Source organism: Diachasmimorpha longicaudata, chromosome 10 (assembly GCF_034640455.1).
Source record: "Diachasmimorpha longicaudata isolate KC_UGA_2023 chromosome 10, iyDiaLong2, whole genome shotgun sequence".
Classification (NCBI taxonomy): domain Eukaryota; kingdom Metazoa; phylum Arthropoda; class Insecta; order Hymenoptera; family Braconidae; genus Diachasmimorpha; species Diachasmimorpha longicaudata.
Window position 1 is genome coordinate 6,713,713 of NC_087234.1, and position 18,740 is coordinate 6,732,452.

General features: G+C 42.6%; 4 protein-coding genes across 5 annotated transcripts; 2 read left to right on the top strand and 2 right to left on the bottom strand.

Annotated features, from left to right (window-relative positions):
• Positions 1–11: 11 nt before the first annotated feature.
• On the top strand, positions 12–2,364 carry Vti1a (Vesicle transport through interaction with t-SNAREs 1a). Its single transcript, XM_064129013.1, has 5 exons — positions 12–166; positions 312–370; positions 586–879; positions 948–1,001; positions 1,077–2,364. Exons 1-5 carry the CDS (start codon positions 73–75, stop codon positions 1,233–1,235), a joined length of 660 nt encoding a protein of 219 aa, XP_063985083.1. The 5' UTR covers positions 12–72; the 3' UTR covers positions 1,236–2,364.
• LOC135166592 (long-chain-fatty-acid--CoA ligase 1) lies at positions 1,558–10,654 on the bottom strand. 2 transcript variants are annotated; one of them, XM_064128973.1, is made up of 9 exons: positions 9,455–10,654; positions 8,638–8,783; positions 7,090–7,213; positions 5,612–5,948; positions 5,048–5,516; positions 4,370–4,660; positions 2,955–3,176; positions 2,382–2,699; positions 1,558–2,206 (listed from the first exon to the last, which is right to left on the bottom strand). In XM_064128973.1, coding segments are annotated over exons 1-9 (2,046 nt in total). In that variant the 5' UTR covers positions 9,456–10,654; the 3' UTR covers positions 1,558–2,068. The 2 variants fall into 2 exon arrangements, with proteins under 2 accessions (XP_063985043.1, XP_063985044.1); XM_064128974.1 differs by lacking the exons at positions 8,638–8,783; positions 9,455–10,654 and adding an exon at positions 7,752–8,171.
• On the top strand, positions 10,385–11,823 carry LOC135166597 (dorsalin-1-like). The gene is made up of 2 exons (XM_064129005.1): positions 10,385–10,515; positions 10,583–11,823. Exon 2 carries the CDS (start codon positions 10,584–10,586, stop codon positions 11,607–11,609), a length of 1,026 nt encoding a protein of 341 aa, XP_063985075.1. The 5' UTR covers positions 10,385–10,515; position 10,583; the 3' UTR covers positions 11,610–11,823.
• On the bottom strand, positions 11,626–17,208 carry Mtp (Microsomal triacylglycerol transfer protein). Its single transcript, XM_064128972.1, has 5 exons — positions 16,572–17,208; positions 15,953–15,976; positions 14,917–15,110; positions 13,857–14,507; positions 11,626–13,762 (listed from the first exon to the last, which is right to left on the bottom strand). Exons 1-5 carry the CDS (start codon positions 16,621–16,623, stop codon positions 12,020–12,022), a joined length of 2,664 nt encoding a protein of 887 aa, XP_063985042.1. The 5' UTR covers positions 16,624–17,208; the 3' UTR covers positions 11,626–12,019.
• Positions 17,209–18,740: the final 1,532 nt, after the last annotated feature.

Genomic DNA, 18,740 nt, shown 5'->3' on the forward strand with positions numbered 1-18,740 from the left:
CTGCCGCCATCCTTCGAGCGTCATTAGAACCATCTGTGCTAGTTTTAATAAGGGCTTGTAGTCATTGCAATCATGGCGACGTTGATTGACAACTACGAGCAACAATACGCAGTTCTGACAGCGGATGTCACTGCAAAAATCAGTAGGATATCAGCGTTGACTGGCGGTGAGTACTGGCATCCTCTGTGAAAGGTCAGGAGACAGTAATTACAATTATTCTTCGGAGATATTCCGGAATTTTGGGGTGTGCTACCTAGCGGTATCTTCCCACACCAGTAATCGATAAACATATGACGTCACAATTTTTGCAGGTGACAAACGTGTGTTCAGTCAGGATGTGGATCGACAACTCGAAGAAGCACAAGAACTGGTGAGTTTCTTAGAATTTTTTTTATCAATGTATTGTGCATTCTTGCCTTACCAATGCAACATAAAGATCTGGATTTTTATTTATTGCTTTTTAATTTTTAATGACCTTTACTTATGTTAAAGCTGGCATTATATTGTAATGATTTTATTTATTTAGTTTTACATGGAGATAAGTATACAATAAAAAATATTCCCAAAATATGTTTCTATCTTCAGCTGGAGCAGATGGAGTTGGAAGTTCGAGGAACATCCGGAAGTCAGCGAGAACGGCTGAAGAGCCGAGTAGAGAGCCACAGGGCCGAGCTGAACAGGCTCTCCCAGGAGTTTCAATTAGCAAAAAAACCGAAGGAGGACGTCACCGACGTCAGCCTCGACGATAATTGGGACGGTGGAGTAACTGAGGATCAGAGGAAGAGGCTGTTGGATACATCAGAGAGGATAGATAGAACTGGAAGAACTTTGCAGAATGGATACAGATTGGTTCTGGAGACAGAAGAAATTGGATCTCAGGTGAGATTTCATGTTTTAAATGTACCTTTCGTTGCGCTTGAAAAAAATCAATTTGCTGATTCCTTTAGGTCCTGAAGGATCTTCATGACCAGAGGGAGACAATCCAAAGGAGTCGTGGGAGGGTACGTTAATACAGCTAGTCCATTAAATATTTCTGTACCACAGGTGATAGAAAAAAAATAATGTTAACATTTCAGCTGAGAGAAACCGACGCGGAATTGGGCAGAGGCTCTCGCCTCCTCTCCTCCATGATCTTTCGATCAATTCAACAAAGACTAATTCTAGTAGCTGTCGCTGTCATTCTCGTAATAGTCGGCTGTATCGTGATATACTACAGCTTCACGTCTCGAAGTTAAGGTAGAACAGATGAATTAATAAACCAAATTATAAATTAAAACCTCCAGCAACTTTGGAGAGGGGCCTTGTACCACTAGCTCCACCAGAAGCGCCTGTCCGAAGTGGCCTAACGCAAATTTCTAATCAATTAATCATTATCAAACGAAGAGAGCAGTATTTATTTATTATGGTTGTTGATGTTGTCATTGATGTGAAGAATATGTTTATGCTAATGCATTCCACTGTATTTTGAGACGGGACTGATAGATAGGGATAAGTAATTTCAAATTAATTGTAAATAAATATATTAATATACAGGGGAAATAAGGAGAGTCCAAGCAGTCTAACAATAATTCATTTTTATTTTATACTCAAATCTTCATTCATGTGATTTTGGGGAATGAAAAAATGAATTCAGTGACGAAGTGGGAAATTGAGAGATGTTAATTTTAGCTTTTGAATTTGAAAATGACAGAGGGATCGACGAATCGATTTATCTTGATTTACCATTTCGTTAATGAATTCTATAACTCAATATTTTCATTCCACAATAAATTCACTCTTAAGTATCTTAAAATTCATGTAATTTCTGTTTTTTCTCTCCTTTGCTTCGTCTACCGGTGAGTTCGCATATACGTGTAAAGTGAAAATCATTATAATTATAATTACAATAATAAAATAGAGCGTAGGCTTTTGCGTGGCGGATGAACAATCGTGAAACGAAAAGTCACCTTTAAAAGATATCCTCATCGTTGGTTCTCAATAAACATTTTAAAATAGCAAAAAATGTGCTGATGGCGTTGCTGCTGGTAAACACTGATTTTTAGTATCTAATTACAATCGCCATTACCATTTAATTCAAGTTCTGGTAGAGGTCCTCGATTTGGGGTTTGAAGTAGGCTTTCAGTTGTGGCCGTTTAGTCTTTAGTGTTGGGGTCAGCAGACCATTTTGTACGGAGAAGGGGTCCGGGTGAAGATAAATGTCTTTTACCTGTTTGGAGATAATTGAGATTAAATTTACGCCAGTAGTTCTGGAGATATGAATTCTAGTGGTAGTGAATTGTGACGATGGGGTGAGTCAGTAGACAGAAATGGCTTATTTAGTTGTGGTTATAATAATAAATTTAGATTATAAACTATTTTACATAACATTTTGAAAATATTACCTGTTCGAACGACCTGAGGCCAGCCTCCTTTCCCCATGAAACCATATCGTCGTGAATCAATCTTTTAACTTCAGGATTTGCACAGAGAACACTCAGTGTTCCCGGTATACTATTCTCAAGCGCCCAACACTTGATTACATCAACATCGGGAACAACAATCGCCACGACGCAGGACTTCAACGATTCACCGTGAACAAATACTTGGTGAACGTATTGACTTCTTATATAAATATTCTCAATTTTCTCTGGTACGATGTATTCACCTTGTGATAGCTTGAAGATATGTTTCTTTCGGTCGATTATTTTTAGACAGCCGTTCTAAAAAAAATTTAGTGATGAGAAACTCAAGCCTTCGATTCCACTGTAGAATCTTTGTTTATATAATATTTTCTCTCTTTAAAAAGTGGACATTTTTCGCTAAAGGAGTCTCAAGGCTTCACCACGCGTTTTCAAAAATCTATCGTGTCGACAAGTACTTTAACTCGGGCTGAGACTGTCCTTATGCTCAGTCACTGAATTTTTTCCTTAACAATGAATCTCAAAAATGGAATATAGATTTAGCGAGTTACTCACTGGTAACCACATGCCAATATCGCCAGTATGGTGCCAGCCCTGTTCATCAACAACTTCAGCAGTCTTCTCGGGATTCCTGTAGTACCCAACGAAAACATTGGTACCCTTGACGCATACCTCGCCTTGATTATTGGCCGCGTAGTACTCCATCTCAGGTACATCCACAAGTTTAATACAACAGCAGGCAACGGGTGGACCCACGTGTTCTGGCACATAATCCCCCTGTACAAAAATATGCATTATCGAGTTTATTATTAAAACACTCGAGACGTTTTTTCGTAATGACTGTGACGGCTTTACATGTCGTGACGGAATTCTTTGATGTCACGAGATTGAGAAGTCGTCACAAGTCTCAGAGGTAATCGGCATTTATCTTAAGGGAAACGTTCACGTGGCTAAACCACTTGAGAAAAATCCTCTTTTATTTATTTTTAGACATTGCTGTGAAGACATCAGTCACGAGATGTGTCGAGGGAAATTCTTTCTGCTGTGCATCAGACAATATTTGAACTCAAACTTCGCTATAACAAGTACCCCTCATTTTCCTAATCCTCCGCCAGCTTTTTTTTCCTTGCAAGAATTTAATTCAAGAGATCTAACGAATTGGACAGAAAATTCTATCGAATTCCAAATGAAAACTGGGAATTCCTTTTCGATCTCTACATCGTCTCTTCGAATTTGTAGCCCATTTTCCCAGTTATTTTCTCCGACCGCTATCAACTCTGAATTGAATCCAAATTATCCGACGAACATCTGTACAAAACCCGTCCACATTATCCCACCGCTTCTACATCACAGACTAGCTGAGTGTAAAAGTAAACATGGTGGAATAATGAAGAGAAAGAACACTGAAAAAGAAGTGAGAAAGACGCTCGGTTTATTTGTAGACGCGTTTATTGACCGCGTGAATAACGTCCGGAGATATAACTTGGAGTATCCATCGAATAGCCGCACGTATTCTAGGTTTACAAAACTACCTCGAGTGAATTATGAGGGCCGTGCTCATGTAGGGGTAATGCATGGGCATTCAGTATGCCGTCATGATTGGGGGGTCTCGGAGATGATTACGGTACTATACTGATTTAGAAACTAGCTGGGGTTAATCTGAATGTCGTTTGAGGTAGGTTCATTCACTCGGTCATCACGAGACAAGTCGGATGACTAAAAACACGCGCCCGTGACAAATGACGAGGCCACCAAGTCTCGAGGTGAGGGTGTCACATTGGATGAGTTTTTTTTTAGCTCATCTTCGGGGAGAGGGTACTTTAGATCGTCTTGGAGATGTACTGAATTGATTTGCGGATTATTAGTCATTGAAAAGATGATGATAACGTCATCGCAAAGTTTTTTAGTGAAAGACTTCATTGCTAGAAAAGGTCCTAAAAATATAAATTGATTGAATTCTGATGACTTGCCTGAATGGTCAAAGAAATCGGTGCACAGCACTCAGTCTGTCCATATCCCTCAACAACGAGGCATCCCAATGCACACCTGGTGAATGTGAGGACATTACCAGCAAGTGGAGCTGACCCCACAACCATCAGCCTCACTTTTCCACCCATCGACTCCTGAATCTTCTTAAATACTAATTTGTCCCATAAACTATTGTTCCGTATGATACACTTTTTGATTTCCGATTCCTTGGACCGCATGCCCATGTTGAAGAGCATTCGTTTTAGGAATGAACTTTGCAATTCCGCCTGCACCTGTTACATTGAAATAAAAGTCAGTGGTGAGTATTTGCTGGTTAATTCTGACTTGAAGGTAATCCTCCGACATGACCTCCTGGCAGATTTTCTCCTGCGATAAAGTGTTTATTTAGAGACGTTACTTCCTAAATACTTCCGGAATTCAGTTTTTTTTTTTCCCCCGAGTTGTTCTGGTACTCATCATTTGGCAGCCGAAATGTCCTATTGCGCAGCATCGACAACGGCCTCCGCGACGGCTGGCGATTTGGCAGGAGTTGTCATCAGTGTGAAATAGCGTCAGTGAAATTTCAGTTGAACAACTAAGTATTACGCTCTGTCGCGAGAGATAATATTTCACAGCGTACAACAGCTAGAAATTTCACGCAAAACCCATCAACATCTTACCTTATCATACAGCCGATTCAGAAGTCTCGGTACAGCTGGCATCACCGTAGGTCTGAGTGCTTTCATGTCCTCGGGAAGTGTCTTGATGTCACCGCTGTAGAATCCCACAGATCCTCCCACAATGTACATTCCATTTTCACAGCATCTCTCCAACATGTGAGCAAGTGGCAGGAAACTGATCATGACGTCGTTGGCCGAGGGTCTGTGATCGCCCAACTGTAGAAGAACAGCACAAACGCCCGCCATGACATTCTGATGGGTCAGCATGACACCCTTGGGATTTCCCGTTGTTCCTGACGTGTAACATACTGTACAAAGATCCGTCGCCTTCGGCGGTATCTCCGGCTGATTTCTCTGGGCTCCAAGACGCTCAACATCCTCGAACCTCATGAGTTCAACTCCCCGATTCTTCGCTCTTTGATTTGTCGCTGGCCGGGTCTCCTTCATCACAATCAATTTTCTCAAGCACCTGAAAGACCACGTGAATTTGTTGGATCAACATTTGGAGAGGATTAAGAGGAGACGGTGATGGCTATCATGGAGATGAGGATGATTGGGACATACCTGGGGGCTTTGTCTAACAATAAATTACACTTTTTGTCGTCTTCACAAACGACCAGACTTATTTCAGCCTGATTTATGATGTAGGCACATGCGTCAGGTCCAAGTGTGTCGTAGAGTGGTACCACCACCAGGGAATAGGTGTAGCAGGCCTGCTCGGTCAGCACCCATTCCGGACGATTTTGACTGTATAGACCGATCAGGGTTTGGGGGCCCAGGGAGAGGCCGCAGGATATCAATCCTGATCCAAAATTCTTGGCTCTGAGAAGGGTTTCGTTGTAGTTCATCCATTGGTAAGGCTTGCTTAGGCTGTCACGCCAGCCGAGACAGGGACCATTATCTGCAGAATAATTTATAGTTCAATACAAAAGTTGATTTGGGTTCCATATTTGAGGAGTGTCAGCAACGGTTCTTAGCGCTTGTTTACTATTTATTTGGCGAAATCGAATAATCGAAAAAAATCAATAGTTCAATGATTTTCTACCCATTATAATTTTATTTTTCCTTCCAATTCATTTTCGATTGTGATTTTTAAAATTTAAGATATATTTTTGATACTTTGATGAATCTAAAAAAATGCTATTTATGAGTATAACCTTGGAGAAGCTCCTGTTTGTCGGTGGGCGTTAAGCCCAACGACGCCAGCCAAAATAACCATCATTGATATTTATTAAGAATCCTTTATGAAGGAAGCATTAAATTGAAAGGTAGAAAAAATATTTTCTAACAACAACACTGTAATGACCCTCGGTCCTCTCTGCCCCACCCCCGTTAAGAACCAACCCCCGGAAGTAAGAGACAGAAAGCTGTCAGGGTCATGAAAACACATGCCAACATTCGTTCAAGCATCATTAATATGTCCATCGTCTGTTATTTTAATGGATGCATGAATTTCAAATAAACCCGCGTTTAGTAGTTGACACTCATTCAAATTTTTGGTCAATCAGTGGGAAATAAATGTCGGTAACTACCATTTTCAAAAACGGGGGGTATTTTTTTAACTCAAAGCCAAGTTAATAGAACTTTGAAGCTACGATCCTTCGTGATTTCTCAAGGGTTCCTCGTGAGGCTAATTTTTTGGGGACTTTTATTTGAACTACCCAATATTATTTTGAAAATTTTGTTTTTTTTGGAGCACAACTCTTTAGGCACGTGTAACTGCAGCTGTCCTATTATAAATTCCTCAGACATAACTCGGTTATGAATCACAACATCACGAATCCGAGATTATTTTAACGTCTTCCGTAGCATAAACCACTCAGTCGAATTGTAACAAAGTTCCTCGTCGAGGGTGTGAATCGAAAATATTACAGCTCCACTACAAGTAGTGGCGAAGTGGTAAAACCAGATAAGTTTACTTAGAGAGATAAATTTTTCATCTCTGAGCAATAAATTTTCACATTGACTACGAGGTCACTGCGCCCCTGCATCATATCTACTTCGTCTGATTCACTCAATTCGAGGGTAATTAATGCACTCACTTGACTCTTTGGCTCCTTTCCGGAAGGCGTCGTAGAGGGTTCTCACGTCTTCGTGAATGAAGCTTATGAATTTCCCCTCGCGACTGTTTTTGTAGAATTTCGATACTCGGATGTACTCCGCGCCCTGTCAATGAAAAAATATTGTGTCATGATAATTGTCAGCACGTGATGCCAACAGTCAAATTTCTTCACTCATTTTAGTTCCGGAAGTGTGAAATATTTCATAAAACCCAAGGCGAGTTCATCCCCCACTAAAAAAATATTCACGATCAACGTCACCAACTCTTGTGCCTCGAAAAAATTTCTTCATTAAAAAAGTTTTCCTGACATACATTTACCCCATCCCCTTATCATTCCACCATTATCTCATTCCCCCCCTCCCCCCGGCCGTTATGTAATGACTAGTCAATACCCAATTATAACTCCCGGAGTGCTAACATACTTTGTATCGATTCAAGAGAATCATCCCCCGGACTAATGAAATCTCTTTATCTCAATTTCCCTGTTCCCCCAATAATCAAAAATATTGGCTGATGAAAATCGTCGGGTTCAATTTGCAATCCCCAGGTCATTCTGTTCTCCCGCAAACGACCTGAATTCACAGATCAGCAATTACCGCTGAGTATCACTATTCGACAATTTTTTATTGAACAATTGACCACCTTGATAGTGTCGGACTGCTCTTTCAACTCGATGGGTGGGCGGATGTTGGGGTGAGCGCCGCCGCAGCCCGGCATCTCGTCCCCAATGAGAAGGACTTGAAAAAAAACTTCACAAATTACCAGCGGAATAAAAAAAAATCACCAAAATTACCGGCACTGAACAGTTCACCTCACAAGAAAAATTTCCAAAGCCTCAAATTTCGTTCATAAAAAAAATGATAAATGGCCACGTTAAATCGGGAAAACTCTTGTTCCTGAAATTTTCACGAGCAACGAGGTCCACGTGAAACCATAATTTTTCTACCACATGTACCAGCCCGGGTGAAACATACGGAATACTATTGCGTTGGCACGCAGCCGGGTTGAAACTGAAGGGAGCGTTGATGCTTTTCCTAGTTGGCTACGCGATATCCCACCTTCGTGGCTTTATTTACGGCACGTGTGTGTGTGAATAATTCTTGCCAGAAGAAAAAAGGAAGGGGAGATACTGTGAAACAACTCAACATTTGCATACACCTTGGTTAGCTTGAAGATCTATTCGCATATCCACCACCAACGGGGGAATTTAAATATAGGTGAGAAGTTGAAGGGAGCATCGGAGGAGAGCCCCGGCTGATGGTCTCGTCTATTGGAGTTATGCCAATTGACATACACATTGGGATAAACACGAGATCCTGACACCAGATTTTCCCTGTTCCTGTGGACGGACGATGAGGGGTGATAGCAAGGGGTGGTTGAAGGGATTAGGAGTTATTTTCGGACGACGGGGAGATATCGAGGGCGACTAAAAGGACTAAAGGGAACTGGGGAGGAAGAGGAGGGGGGAGAGAAGGGGTCACTTCTCATTGCATAAACAATTACTACTTGGAAGGCTACCCTTGCTCACCGGAAGCAGCCTTGACTGGGCGTCGAGGGGCATCAATGGTGTTTCCGGACTTGGTTTTGTTGCATAATAGGCTGCGACACCTGTTAACACCAGGGCGCCAGCACCTCCGATGTAGGGTAGTAGATCTTCGAAGTGTGTCTGTAACACTTGAAGCAAATATTGGTCAATAGTACTGCATTGTCCTCATTAGGAGAAGGGATTTATTATTTTTAGTTCTAGAATCATTGGAAGTTTTGCGATTTCCCTGCGATCTCCGGTCACTGCGTGGCAGGTGTCCGGAATTCGCTGAAAATACCGGAAATTAACAGTGTGCGATCACATGATAATTACAAGCCTCGATTACCCCCTTTGATAACCCACATTATTTGTCCGAGGGTTCTAATTAATATAAATCGATGTTAACCCCAGTCGAGCAAATTGGCCGAAATTTCCTCGGAAAATTTTCTCTAACAGCGTTATATTTTTTTACGATCAAGAGATTACGATATTTTTAGTACTCGTATTAGAATTTTTATAGACAATTTCACCCCGTGTCGATTGATTTCAATACTTTGAGAATTTCAGACTTTTACATTGAATGATATCAGAGGAAAATGGGTTGAAACAATTAAAGCCCTCGTGAGCGTTTCCGTTTCCCCTTGGAATGAGTTCTCCGACAGGAGGGTTCATTATTACCCCAAAAATCAATTGTCATTTCGAGGAAACTTCAGAAGCTAATTAAACAATTCAAACAGACCTCTGTAATGAACAATAATGCCCGAACAAATACTCGAGACAAGAACAAAAGCCAAACGATAATTGCTGTGATTGTACTCACTTCTGGCCTTGATATGGGATTCCGTACGTTGTGATGGGTCGAATCGCCAGATCCCCAAAACCTGCGGATTTATAAATTCCAAAAAACTCACCCCCCGAAAAAAAACCGATAACTTCAAAGAAACTCGGTGAAAAAATTATGAGAACAGACAGAAAAAATAAAGAAGGGTGGCCCGTCGTGACAATGAACGACTCCGCATGTCACCTAACCCGTCTGACTTTTCGTAAGTTTTTATCCCTTTTTTTTATTATCAGTCCGCTATGCGGATACCCGCACTGATGGTACCTTCCGCGCCACCCTTCTGATGTTGTTGCGGGACTAACGTCACAATTGGCGGAGTAAGAAATCAATGAGTCGCCCTCTGTCTATGCCCACCCCCTGTGTACACCCGTTCTAGATAAGTAATCCACCCCTTGCAGCATTCACACTCGCTAAGTTTATCTAGTTACCAGAATTTGAATGCGAAGGGTGGAATTTTCACAGATGAGGACAAGTTATCGACTAGCGGTGAGAATTTACCGACACGAGTTGTATGATAATATCACTAGACCCCATTGAATCAATACCTCGGAAGCTACATAACGAAATGATTTTTTTTTCATTTCAAAACTTAGAAATAGAGTTTCAAAATGACCGAAAGAAATTCTTGAATTTCACTCTCGGGATCTTGATTTGTTGGCGATTAAAGGGATCGCGGATTCCCGCACTCGCCTTTAGATATCATTATAATGTGAAGTGACAATTTTGCAATCAATTGTCTGCCCAGGGGATTATAATTAACCAACTTATTTTAATCACGAACCCCTAATGACGGGACCTGCCGCATCGAAGTCGTCTTGCAAAGAATTAATGCGGGCTATATTTCGAATCCCCTCAAGTGGAATACTTCTCAGATAGATAACAGAAAATTTAAAGGCTTGATTGGTTGCTATTTGGGTAGCGAGCAGACACTCCTGGATGAAAGTCTGGAGGTTCCACAGTCAGCGTTCTTACCACGTGCCTTGAACCTCATTCCGTCATGCGTCAGCGTTAATAAAAATCACTTTCACATCAATAAAAAGGTAATTATTCCCTTCAAAATCACGACAATGGGATGGTCAGATAAAGATAATGGATTTTGTTATCTAGAATGTTCCACCACCGTCAGCCCTGGTTGCTGATCCCCACGGGAGTCCTGGGGTTCTTCTGCCTCTGGAGGACATCGCCTTGGAACGCCCCAAGTGTCCTCACCAGTACATCGATCCAGCTGGACCTGTCGCTGCCGGCCCCCAGTATCACCAACCAACGAGTCTTCAACATCACCAAGAAGTACCCGAAACCATCGAAGAGACGACACCGAGGGACAGTGTCCAGGTACATGCTCCAGCTGTACCATCAACGACCATCAGCCGACATTGTCCGGGCCCTTTCTCCCCTGCACGTGTCCGGGCCAATCGAGCACAATGGCGGCGGGAGGATCCTGGAGTTTCAGCTGCCACCAGTCAATCCAGAGGAATCCCTCGAAGCCGCCGAACTCCTCGGCACCGCAGGTATGATTCTCCGAGTGAAATCAATGGACCATTTCGTTCAGCCTGAGGAAGTCAGGGCCTCCAGAAAAGACGACTCCTGGCGGGCTTTCGATGTGACATCGGCTGTGCGAGAACGAGAGGACGTGGTGAAATTTTTAGTCAGGGGGAGAGTCAGAAGACAACCGTCGGGAGAGAGTCCCATTCTCCTCCTGAGCTATACGAAGCCCAAGAAGAGGACGTCCCGATCAGCGGAGGACGAGGGTGAAGATGTTGTTGCTGCTTCTTGGTCGATGGAGGCTCGTCGACGACGGAAGAACCCCTGCAGGAGGCGCCCTCTCTACGTCGACTTCTCCGCGATAAACTATGACGAGTGGATTGTAGCTCCCCCGGGTTACGACGCCTATCAGTGCTTGGGAAAGTGCTTCTTTCCATTCCCTGATCATCTGAATCCTACCAAACACGCGATCGTCCAGTCACTGCTGCATGGAGCCCTTCAAGGTGCGGAAGGGGGAAAGACCATTGGCCGGGTCTGTTGTGTGCCAACCAGACTGGCGCCCACGAGTCTTCTCTATTTGGATGCCAGTGGTACTTTGACTTATCAGTACAGTTATGAGGATATGGTGGTAGTTGAGTGCGGTTGCCGATAAATTTGAGAACTTGTCATATGTCTTACTTATTTGTATTTTTTTATTAATAAACTATGGCATTCATCGAACAGAATAGAACAATCACTGGGATCATCAGTCGCATCTTGAATTATTTGATATATCATACAAAAATAACTAAACAAATGCCTTGAGCAGACTTTCAAGTAATGCGAGATTGAATGACATTCAATTGAAAATGAGTAAATGGATAAAATTATCATTCTGATGAGCATGAAGAAAAATATCATCAATGATTCCTATGATATCTTCCAGCTGATGTTCATGAACTGAATCTCACGTATGGGAACACTTCACTGCATCACAATATTAAACTGTACACATGTAGCAATTGAAAAAGATAGTTCTGATAACGATAGAATTTCTTGAGTCACTTGAATTATGATGTGTCACTAACTAAATACCTTCGAGCACATTTCGTTGTTCTTCTTGTTGAGCAAATATGATCTGGCCGGGGTCGGTACAACGACCCTCCTCGTCTTCCGGAGCCGGTGCTTGCTACCGGGTATCCTCTCAATTTTATAAATCTGGTGTACGGCGGAGACATCTGGCTGCATAAGTCTCATGCAGAGGCTGACGGGTCCGGAGAAATCAACATCAGTTGATAGCTCCAATTTGGGTTCCAGGATCAATGCAAATTCGGAATTACTCAATACAAAGTCAGACTTAATTCTGAAGCCTCCCTTCACCACAACCCCTGCCCCCATTTCCACGAGAGACTGAGCATTTCTAGACCAGAGGGATAGTTGAATTTGTCCAGCGAGGTCAAAGCTTACAGCCCCTTCCACGTCAATCTCCGCGATGAAGCCGACACTCAGTGGCACGAGTTCCCGGTGCCGATGGAGACTAGCAATTGTTTGGAAGGCCGAGGTCCTCTCCGATGCTGTTCCCGACCACACGTGACCCATCAGCTCTCCCTGTCCCGAGAAGAAAACGAAGGGTCTAATTCCCACTCCGAGGATGCCGATTTCCATGCCCGCCGTGGCGACCTCCTCATCGTCCGTTTCCTCTTGAGAGTTTGAGGACATAAAACTGCCGAGACCACCGGCAAAAAGGCCCAGGGAGAAGAGCGCCTCCTCATGAGGACCAGTTTGCATGACGACATCAACGACTCCTCGCTTTAAAAGTCCGGAATTCACTTCCTGAACTGTCACCAGAGATCCATTACTCGCAGCGGACGTCAGAAAAGGTCTCGTGAATGCGGTGCTGAGTCCCCGATGGGCCAGGACGTTATAGTTTTTGACCCTCTTAGCTTCTGCGTCGATCGCGGCATTGAATTTCTCACGAAAGATGGAGTTCTTCTCCGCCAGCTGCTCTAGCCTTTGGCTGAGGTACCTCCTGACTTCATACATGGAGTCAGTGGTGGTGAGGTACTCCAAGAAGTGCCTGAGATCCTCAATCGATGGCTCGTTCTCGAGGATGATGTCTGCAGCGAGGGTTCTAGCGCTGCTGTCTCTCTTGGGCCCGCCAATTTGAAAGAACGTCCTCTTGGCCGCGATTTTGAGCTTTTCGGTGATGTGTTTGGAGTCGAGGGCACCCAGGGCTCGCCAGGCTGCAACACTTGTGGCTTTCGTTCCATTGATGGCGTAGGACGTCAAGACAGGAAGGGAAGCCTTGCTCCTGAGGTTCTTAAGGGCCCGCAGGAACTTTAGACGGCAGTCATCCCCGGTGCAGGTGTCTAGTCCAAGCTCCAGGCTGACACGAACCTTCTCCTTTATCACGGACACATCAAGTTGTCTCGCCATGGCCGCCGCAGTGAGCGCTAGGGTTTCCGATACTCGTTGGTTTTGGAGCGTCTCCTCAGAACGCTTGAGGACGTCTTTGATAATGTCTGGGTGAGGGACTGGGGACATGGACAATGCCCACAGATAACGCTCAGTGTCGTCGCCCGTTTCGTCCTGACGGAGGAGCTTCATGGCTGCCTGATGAGTGGCGGGAGTGCATGCTGATCCAAGGACGTCCAGCAGTTGGGTCTTCAGCTGGAGATAACGCGGGCTCTTCAGAATTTTTACCAGATCGTCTGCCGATGCGTCGCGCACTAGGGGAATGAGTTTCAAAAAGGCGGCGGCAGATTTTGCGCTTCCGATGGCGGAAATCTCTAGGGCTTCGCGGTTCTGCTCGATTATTTCTTCCAACTGAAAGTCAAAATGAAAAGAAATGTAAATTAATTAATTGATAAATTGACTTGGGATTTTATTGACTAAAATATATCACAAGAAAATAACGCACCGTTGGACAACCAGATTCAGGACACGTGATCAGCTCCACCTGAAGATTGATATCCACTTCCTTGTAGCCAGGTTGCAGATGAACAATGGCATCCCTGACACTCCTACCATCAATCCTCGCAGCCGTCACTCTTTGCGTTTCTTGGAGGATCCTCTGACTAGTGACGGTTGCGCCGACTTCGGGCTTCGCCTGGAGCGTCACCTCGTGAATTTCAGTCTCTTCAATCTTCACTGGCAGGAGTGAAGGGTCTAGCGTGTAGGTGGCGAACCTAGAGCTGTCTAAGTTAACTCCCAGGACGGGACTAGGATGCTGAGCACGTGGCGATAGATTGATCGCTTCGCAGTGATTTTTGGATTTTGCAATCACATGAGGACCGCGAGACTCGTAGGTGACGTTGCAGATGCCAGAGGCATCGTGCTCCCGGTAGTCTCCATCAACGGTTCTGTATTGAAAGAGACTTGCCAGTCCGCGTTTGAAGTTCGCGGAGGAGATTGTCTCGTCGGGGCTGAGGAACACCTTCAGAATCTCACCGTTCTTCCAGAGAACGTAGATCGGGTGCTGCGGGATGTCGTCAATCTTCGATGAGTGCTCGACGAATCCTTCCGGCTCCGGGGCCTTTCGCGATTTAATGTACAGCTGAGAGGTGAGTAGCTGAAAATTTTAATTACAAAAATTCATTCAAATGTTGGAGTGATGTAAAATATTTCGTCAAATGAAACGTGAAATGCTTCACTGCCTCTCAGACCGTTATCGTGGAAGCCAAGGTTATCGAATAGTTAGCGCGGGGGCCTGACCCTTCGTATCGTGATCAGACAGGGCAGCATCACGTCAACATTTACTTAGGTTTAACAGCAAAAGTTAACGATAAGCATTCCGAGCGCGGATGGTCTATGAGCGGGAAAATACATTGTCAATAATTTTTCCTTCAATTCAATAAATTATAGTCAACAAATGCATTCCAACGATAAGAATAATTCTCAGAACAATTGCGGATAATAAAGCCAAGTCAGATGATTGATACTGATGAGTCAGCTTATGATCTCGTCTATAGTTTAAGTACCTTAATTTCGAGAAGTTGTACATCCAAATCCTTAGGATCACTCCAAACAGCCGCGACACGCAAGTCGCCGGTGAATTGAAATCCAACATCACCACCGGACTTCGGTGCACCAGACTCTCTCGACAGAACAATTGTTGTCAAATGGTATTCAATTCCATTACCAATGGTCCATCCTTTAGATGCAACCACCGCAGCTGCAATCAGCAGAAACCATGACCACTTTGAATACCACATTATTTCGAGGTAAATAGGGGGCGTTAATTTTTAACGGTGAATACTGAGGTTTTCAAGAGGAATTTCCGGGGCTCACTGTGTGCCTGAAAATTTTTTTCAATGGGATAACAACGGCCGATGGCCGGCACTCGACTGACAGTAGTGGGGTCCCAAAACCTGGCGCACAACTTGTTCAATCTGTGTGGAGTACCATACTTGTGTTGATAGATACCACGATGAGTTGGACAATTTGTGGTTGTGCGTGTGAATGAGGGAGGGGATTTACCATGCGTGAGGGAAACCGTTAATCGGTTGAACTACGTCCGTTTGACGTTTGTTGTTCTTCTGTATTTGAGTTCAACGGTCAAAATTCATTGTTTCACAATATCAGAGGGATGATAATTATAAAATTATCGGCATTGTTTCATTCGTTTGTTATTTTCGTCAAATATTGGTGTAGCGAGAAAAATTCTAATGCGAGGATTGATAACGTCCCAATCTCGCGGTCGTCCAAAAAATCTAACGCTCTTCACAGAAATTCAAAAATACTTCACGTTTAAGCCAATAAAATTTCAATAACCGTTCGCTTCATTATACAAAAAAAGTACTCACTATTTTCGAGTTGAATAAATACCGAGTGGATGAATTACTATCCTTATCACACATACGAAAGAGGTGCGTCAAACTACCTCACACATCCTCGTATTCTTCATTGACAGTTTTGAGTAAAATTTCACGAACATTAGTCATCGCTTACGTTTCAACCGGAAACTCGGTGGTTTCGCGATAGATTGACGAAATGTATTAACTATTCATTAATTACCTGGCGCCGACTGACACGTGGGACCTGGAAAAAAAATGAAATAAAAAATTCATCAGTCAGATAATTGAAAAAAACATGAGTGAGTTTTTTTTCTTCCAATGGAAAGAAACATTATGATCTTCTCTTCATTCCGCCTTTTATGCAACCTCTACTTGCGTTCTATTATCCTCGTATTTATAATGATGTTCATCCGGTGAAGAAATCAATCCCAAAGCGGTAAAACGGCTCCACTCTATTTCTACTATTTTCCAGTCTTTCTTGGATATCTCGCAAACTGAGGGAAATCGTAGAATTTTCTTCACCATTTTTTTTTAACCCGATTACACGATGAAAATTTAGTCACTTCCCTTAGATTCGGAGATATGCCTCGATAATTTCGCCGATTGGAGCCGTCTTACTCGAACTTGTGGAAAAACCACGTTTTTAATCTATTTTAAAAGATTTGTTTTCCTTCCAAAAATACGAAGACAACATCACAAAAAAACAAGCAGTCGCATTAATCAATGACCACGGCATCAACAAATAAACTTAATTTTCATGACTCGTGATATTTGATTTAATGGAAAAATTGAGTACAGGTGAGGCTATTGATTGGAGAATGATTATTGTTTCAACATACCCAATAGAATGAGTAAACAGACGATGACAGTGAGGACAGTCTCCCCTGGCATCCTTCCACGTTGAAGTACAGCGAGGACTGCGCCAAGTTCTCTACAAGCCGACGTTTATCTTCACTACACTTTGCTGTACTGACTATGAAACAATAATTAAACGACTCGTGTCGACTTGTGTCTCTTATCACAATTTTTTTTTTCACATTTCTTCACTTGTATAAACTATACTAGGTTTCAGGGAGTTATGACGTTTACGGTCGTTACTATGATAATTTCGCTGACGAATTCCTTGAATGAAACAACTTACGGGAAAGTTAATTAATAAGCTGATTAGTATTTTTTTTTCATTAACAATTCTGGGTTTCTTTTTATACACAATAGTTGGGGCTGTCGAAGTGCGAAAATAAAGTGGTATTAATTAGTTTTTAACTGCAATTTTGTGTTTTTTTTTTAGATAAATATGTCATGGGTTCAATTGAATTTAAAAAAACTACAATTGAAATTTTTTTGACGTGTGATGTTACCGGAAACTGCGGATTATTTTATAAAGTCTGGTATGTAGTTGGGGATAAGTAAGAGGATCGTTGAACCATGACAAATAAAAGGGAAAAACATTAGGACCTGTTTTCTCGCTGCCCAGTTAATCTCGATGGGCTGACCCAGAGCTAGTAACTGGAATACGGAAGTACTTCATTCTACGACGTTCGAAATATTCTTTTTTTTATTTTTTTAGAACTCCGAAGGCCAATACGTATCAATACTACAGCAACTGACTTTATCCTCAGTAGCTAGAAAATTCTTCCTTACCGATAGCGGATCCAAAAATCCCGGGGAATTCCCCGGTGTCCCTAGCAGACCTCTCGATAACATAGTAATCGTCTCCCCTTCAATACTTGACGAAATTCGTCTGACCGATTGTCAATTAATAATTCGAAATAAAATTCCTGTCCCACACTGTGCTGATAACAAATGAAATGAAAAAAAAAATGAAATCAATTTTTCTGTCTGGAACAAAATTAATCATTTGCAAAAAATTATTTTTCATTTCACTGTAGCAATAATATACTCATTTATTAAAGACTCCTATTATATTGTACTATTTATGGAGGTATTTATTATTGATATGACTTATAATTTATAAGTTTAAGAGTAAAAATGTGCAGAATTTTTTTTGCTACAAAGAAAGTTCGGAATAATAATTTTTACAGTCCGATGACATTACGGAGTATCGCTCTATTGGTTATTACTTGAAAGGATTTGCGGAGTAAATCGCAAACTAATGAAAAATACCATAAGAATTCATTAGGATTAGTTGCGTTAGTGGACGTCTGTGGTACTGACGTAATCTAAATCGATTTACAGCCCGTAGCTGTCCCCCACAGTTATCGTAAGTGCAAAGTGAGGTATATCCGAACGGTGGAGTTCCGTTACTCCGGTTGTTCTCGTGGCCACCCACGAGGACCATAGGAAATGAAGCTAAAAACAGAGAAAGAAAAAAGTGGATGAGAAAGTGTTCGAATGAAGACGGGGGTTGGAGTGAGCGAGAGAGACAGAGAGGGAGGGAGAGAGAGAGAGGGCGATATAGTTGGGGTGAAAAGCCCGGTCTCACAGTTGCGGAAACGTAAAAGTCCTCCACCTCCGTTGTGGCACTTGAAAAGTGACGGAAAAAGGACGAAACTGTAGAACTAGAGGGCGCACTTTTCTCTAAAGTAACGAACACCGAAGAAAGCATAAAGAGAAAAAAAAAGGTGTAAAATTTCACCCGCCGACTTTTATTTGAAATTCTCCCTCGGAAGGGGCTGTTCCTGAAATCCTCGCGCCATTCGCTAATGAAATCAATCCAAAATCACGGAGATCATTGATTCGCACTCGACGAGTCATTGCTGCCATTTGTTTCAGGAATTTCTAGATCCCCCAGGGGACAGGTTGCCCCTCGCTCTCGAGAAAAAATATTTTAGAAGTGAGTGATAAGGATCGGGGGGGATTCAGTGAGTTCACTGACACGTGAACGTCAAAAATGCAAATTAGCGAATCGGACAATGCCTCTCACTGGTAGATGTGAACAGTTTTCCATTTCTGCAATTTTTCCCTCCGTGATTTCAACCCCCACTTGCTATGACGTCTGTCCGAATTGTATATATATATATAATTTTTTTTTTCATATTTTATTTTTC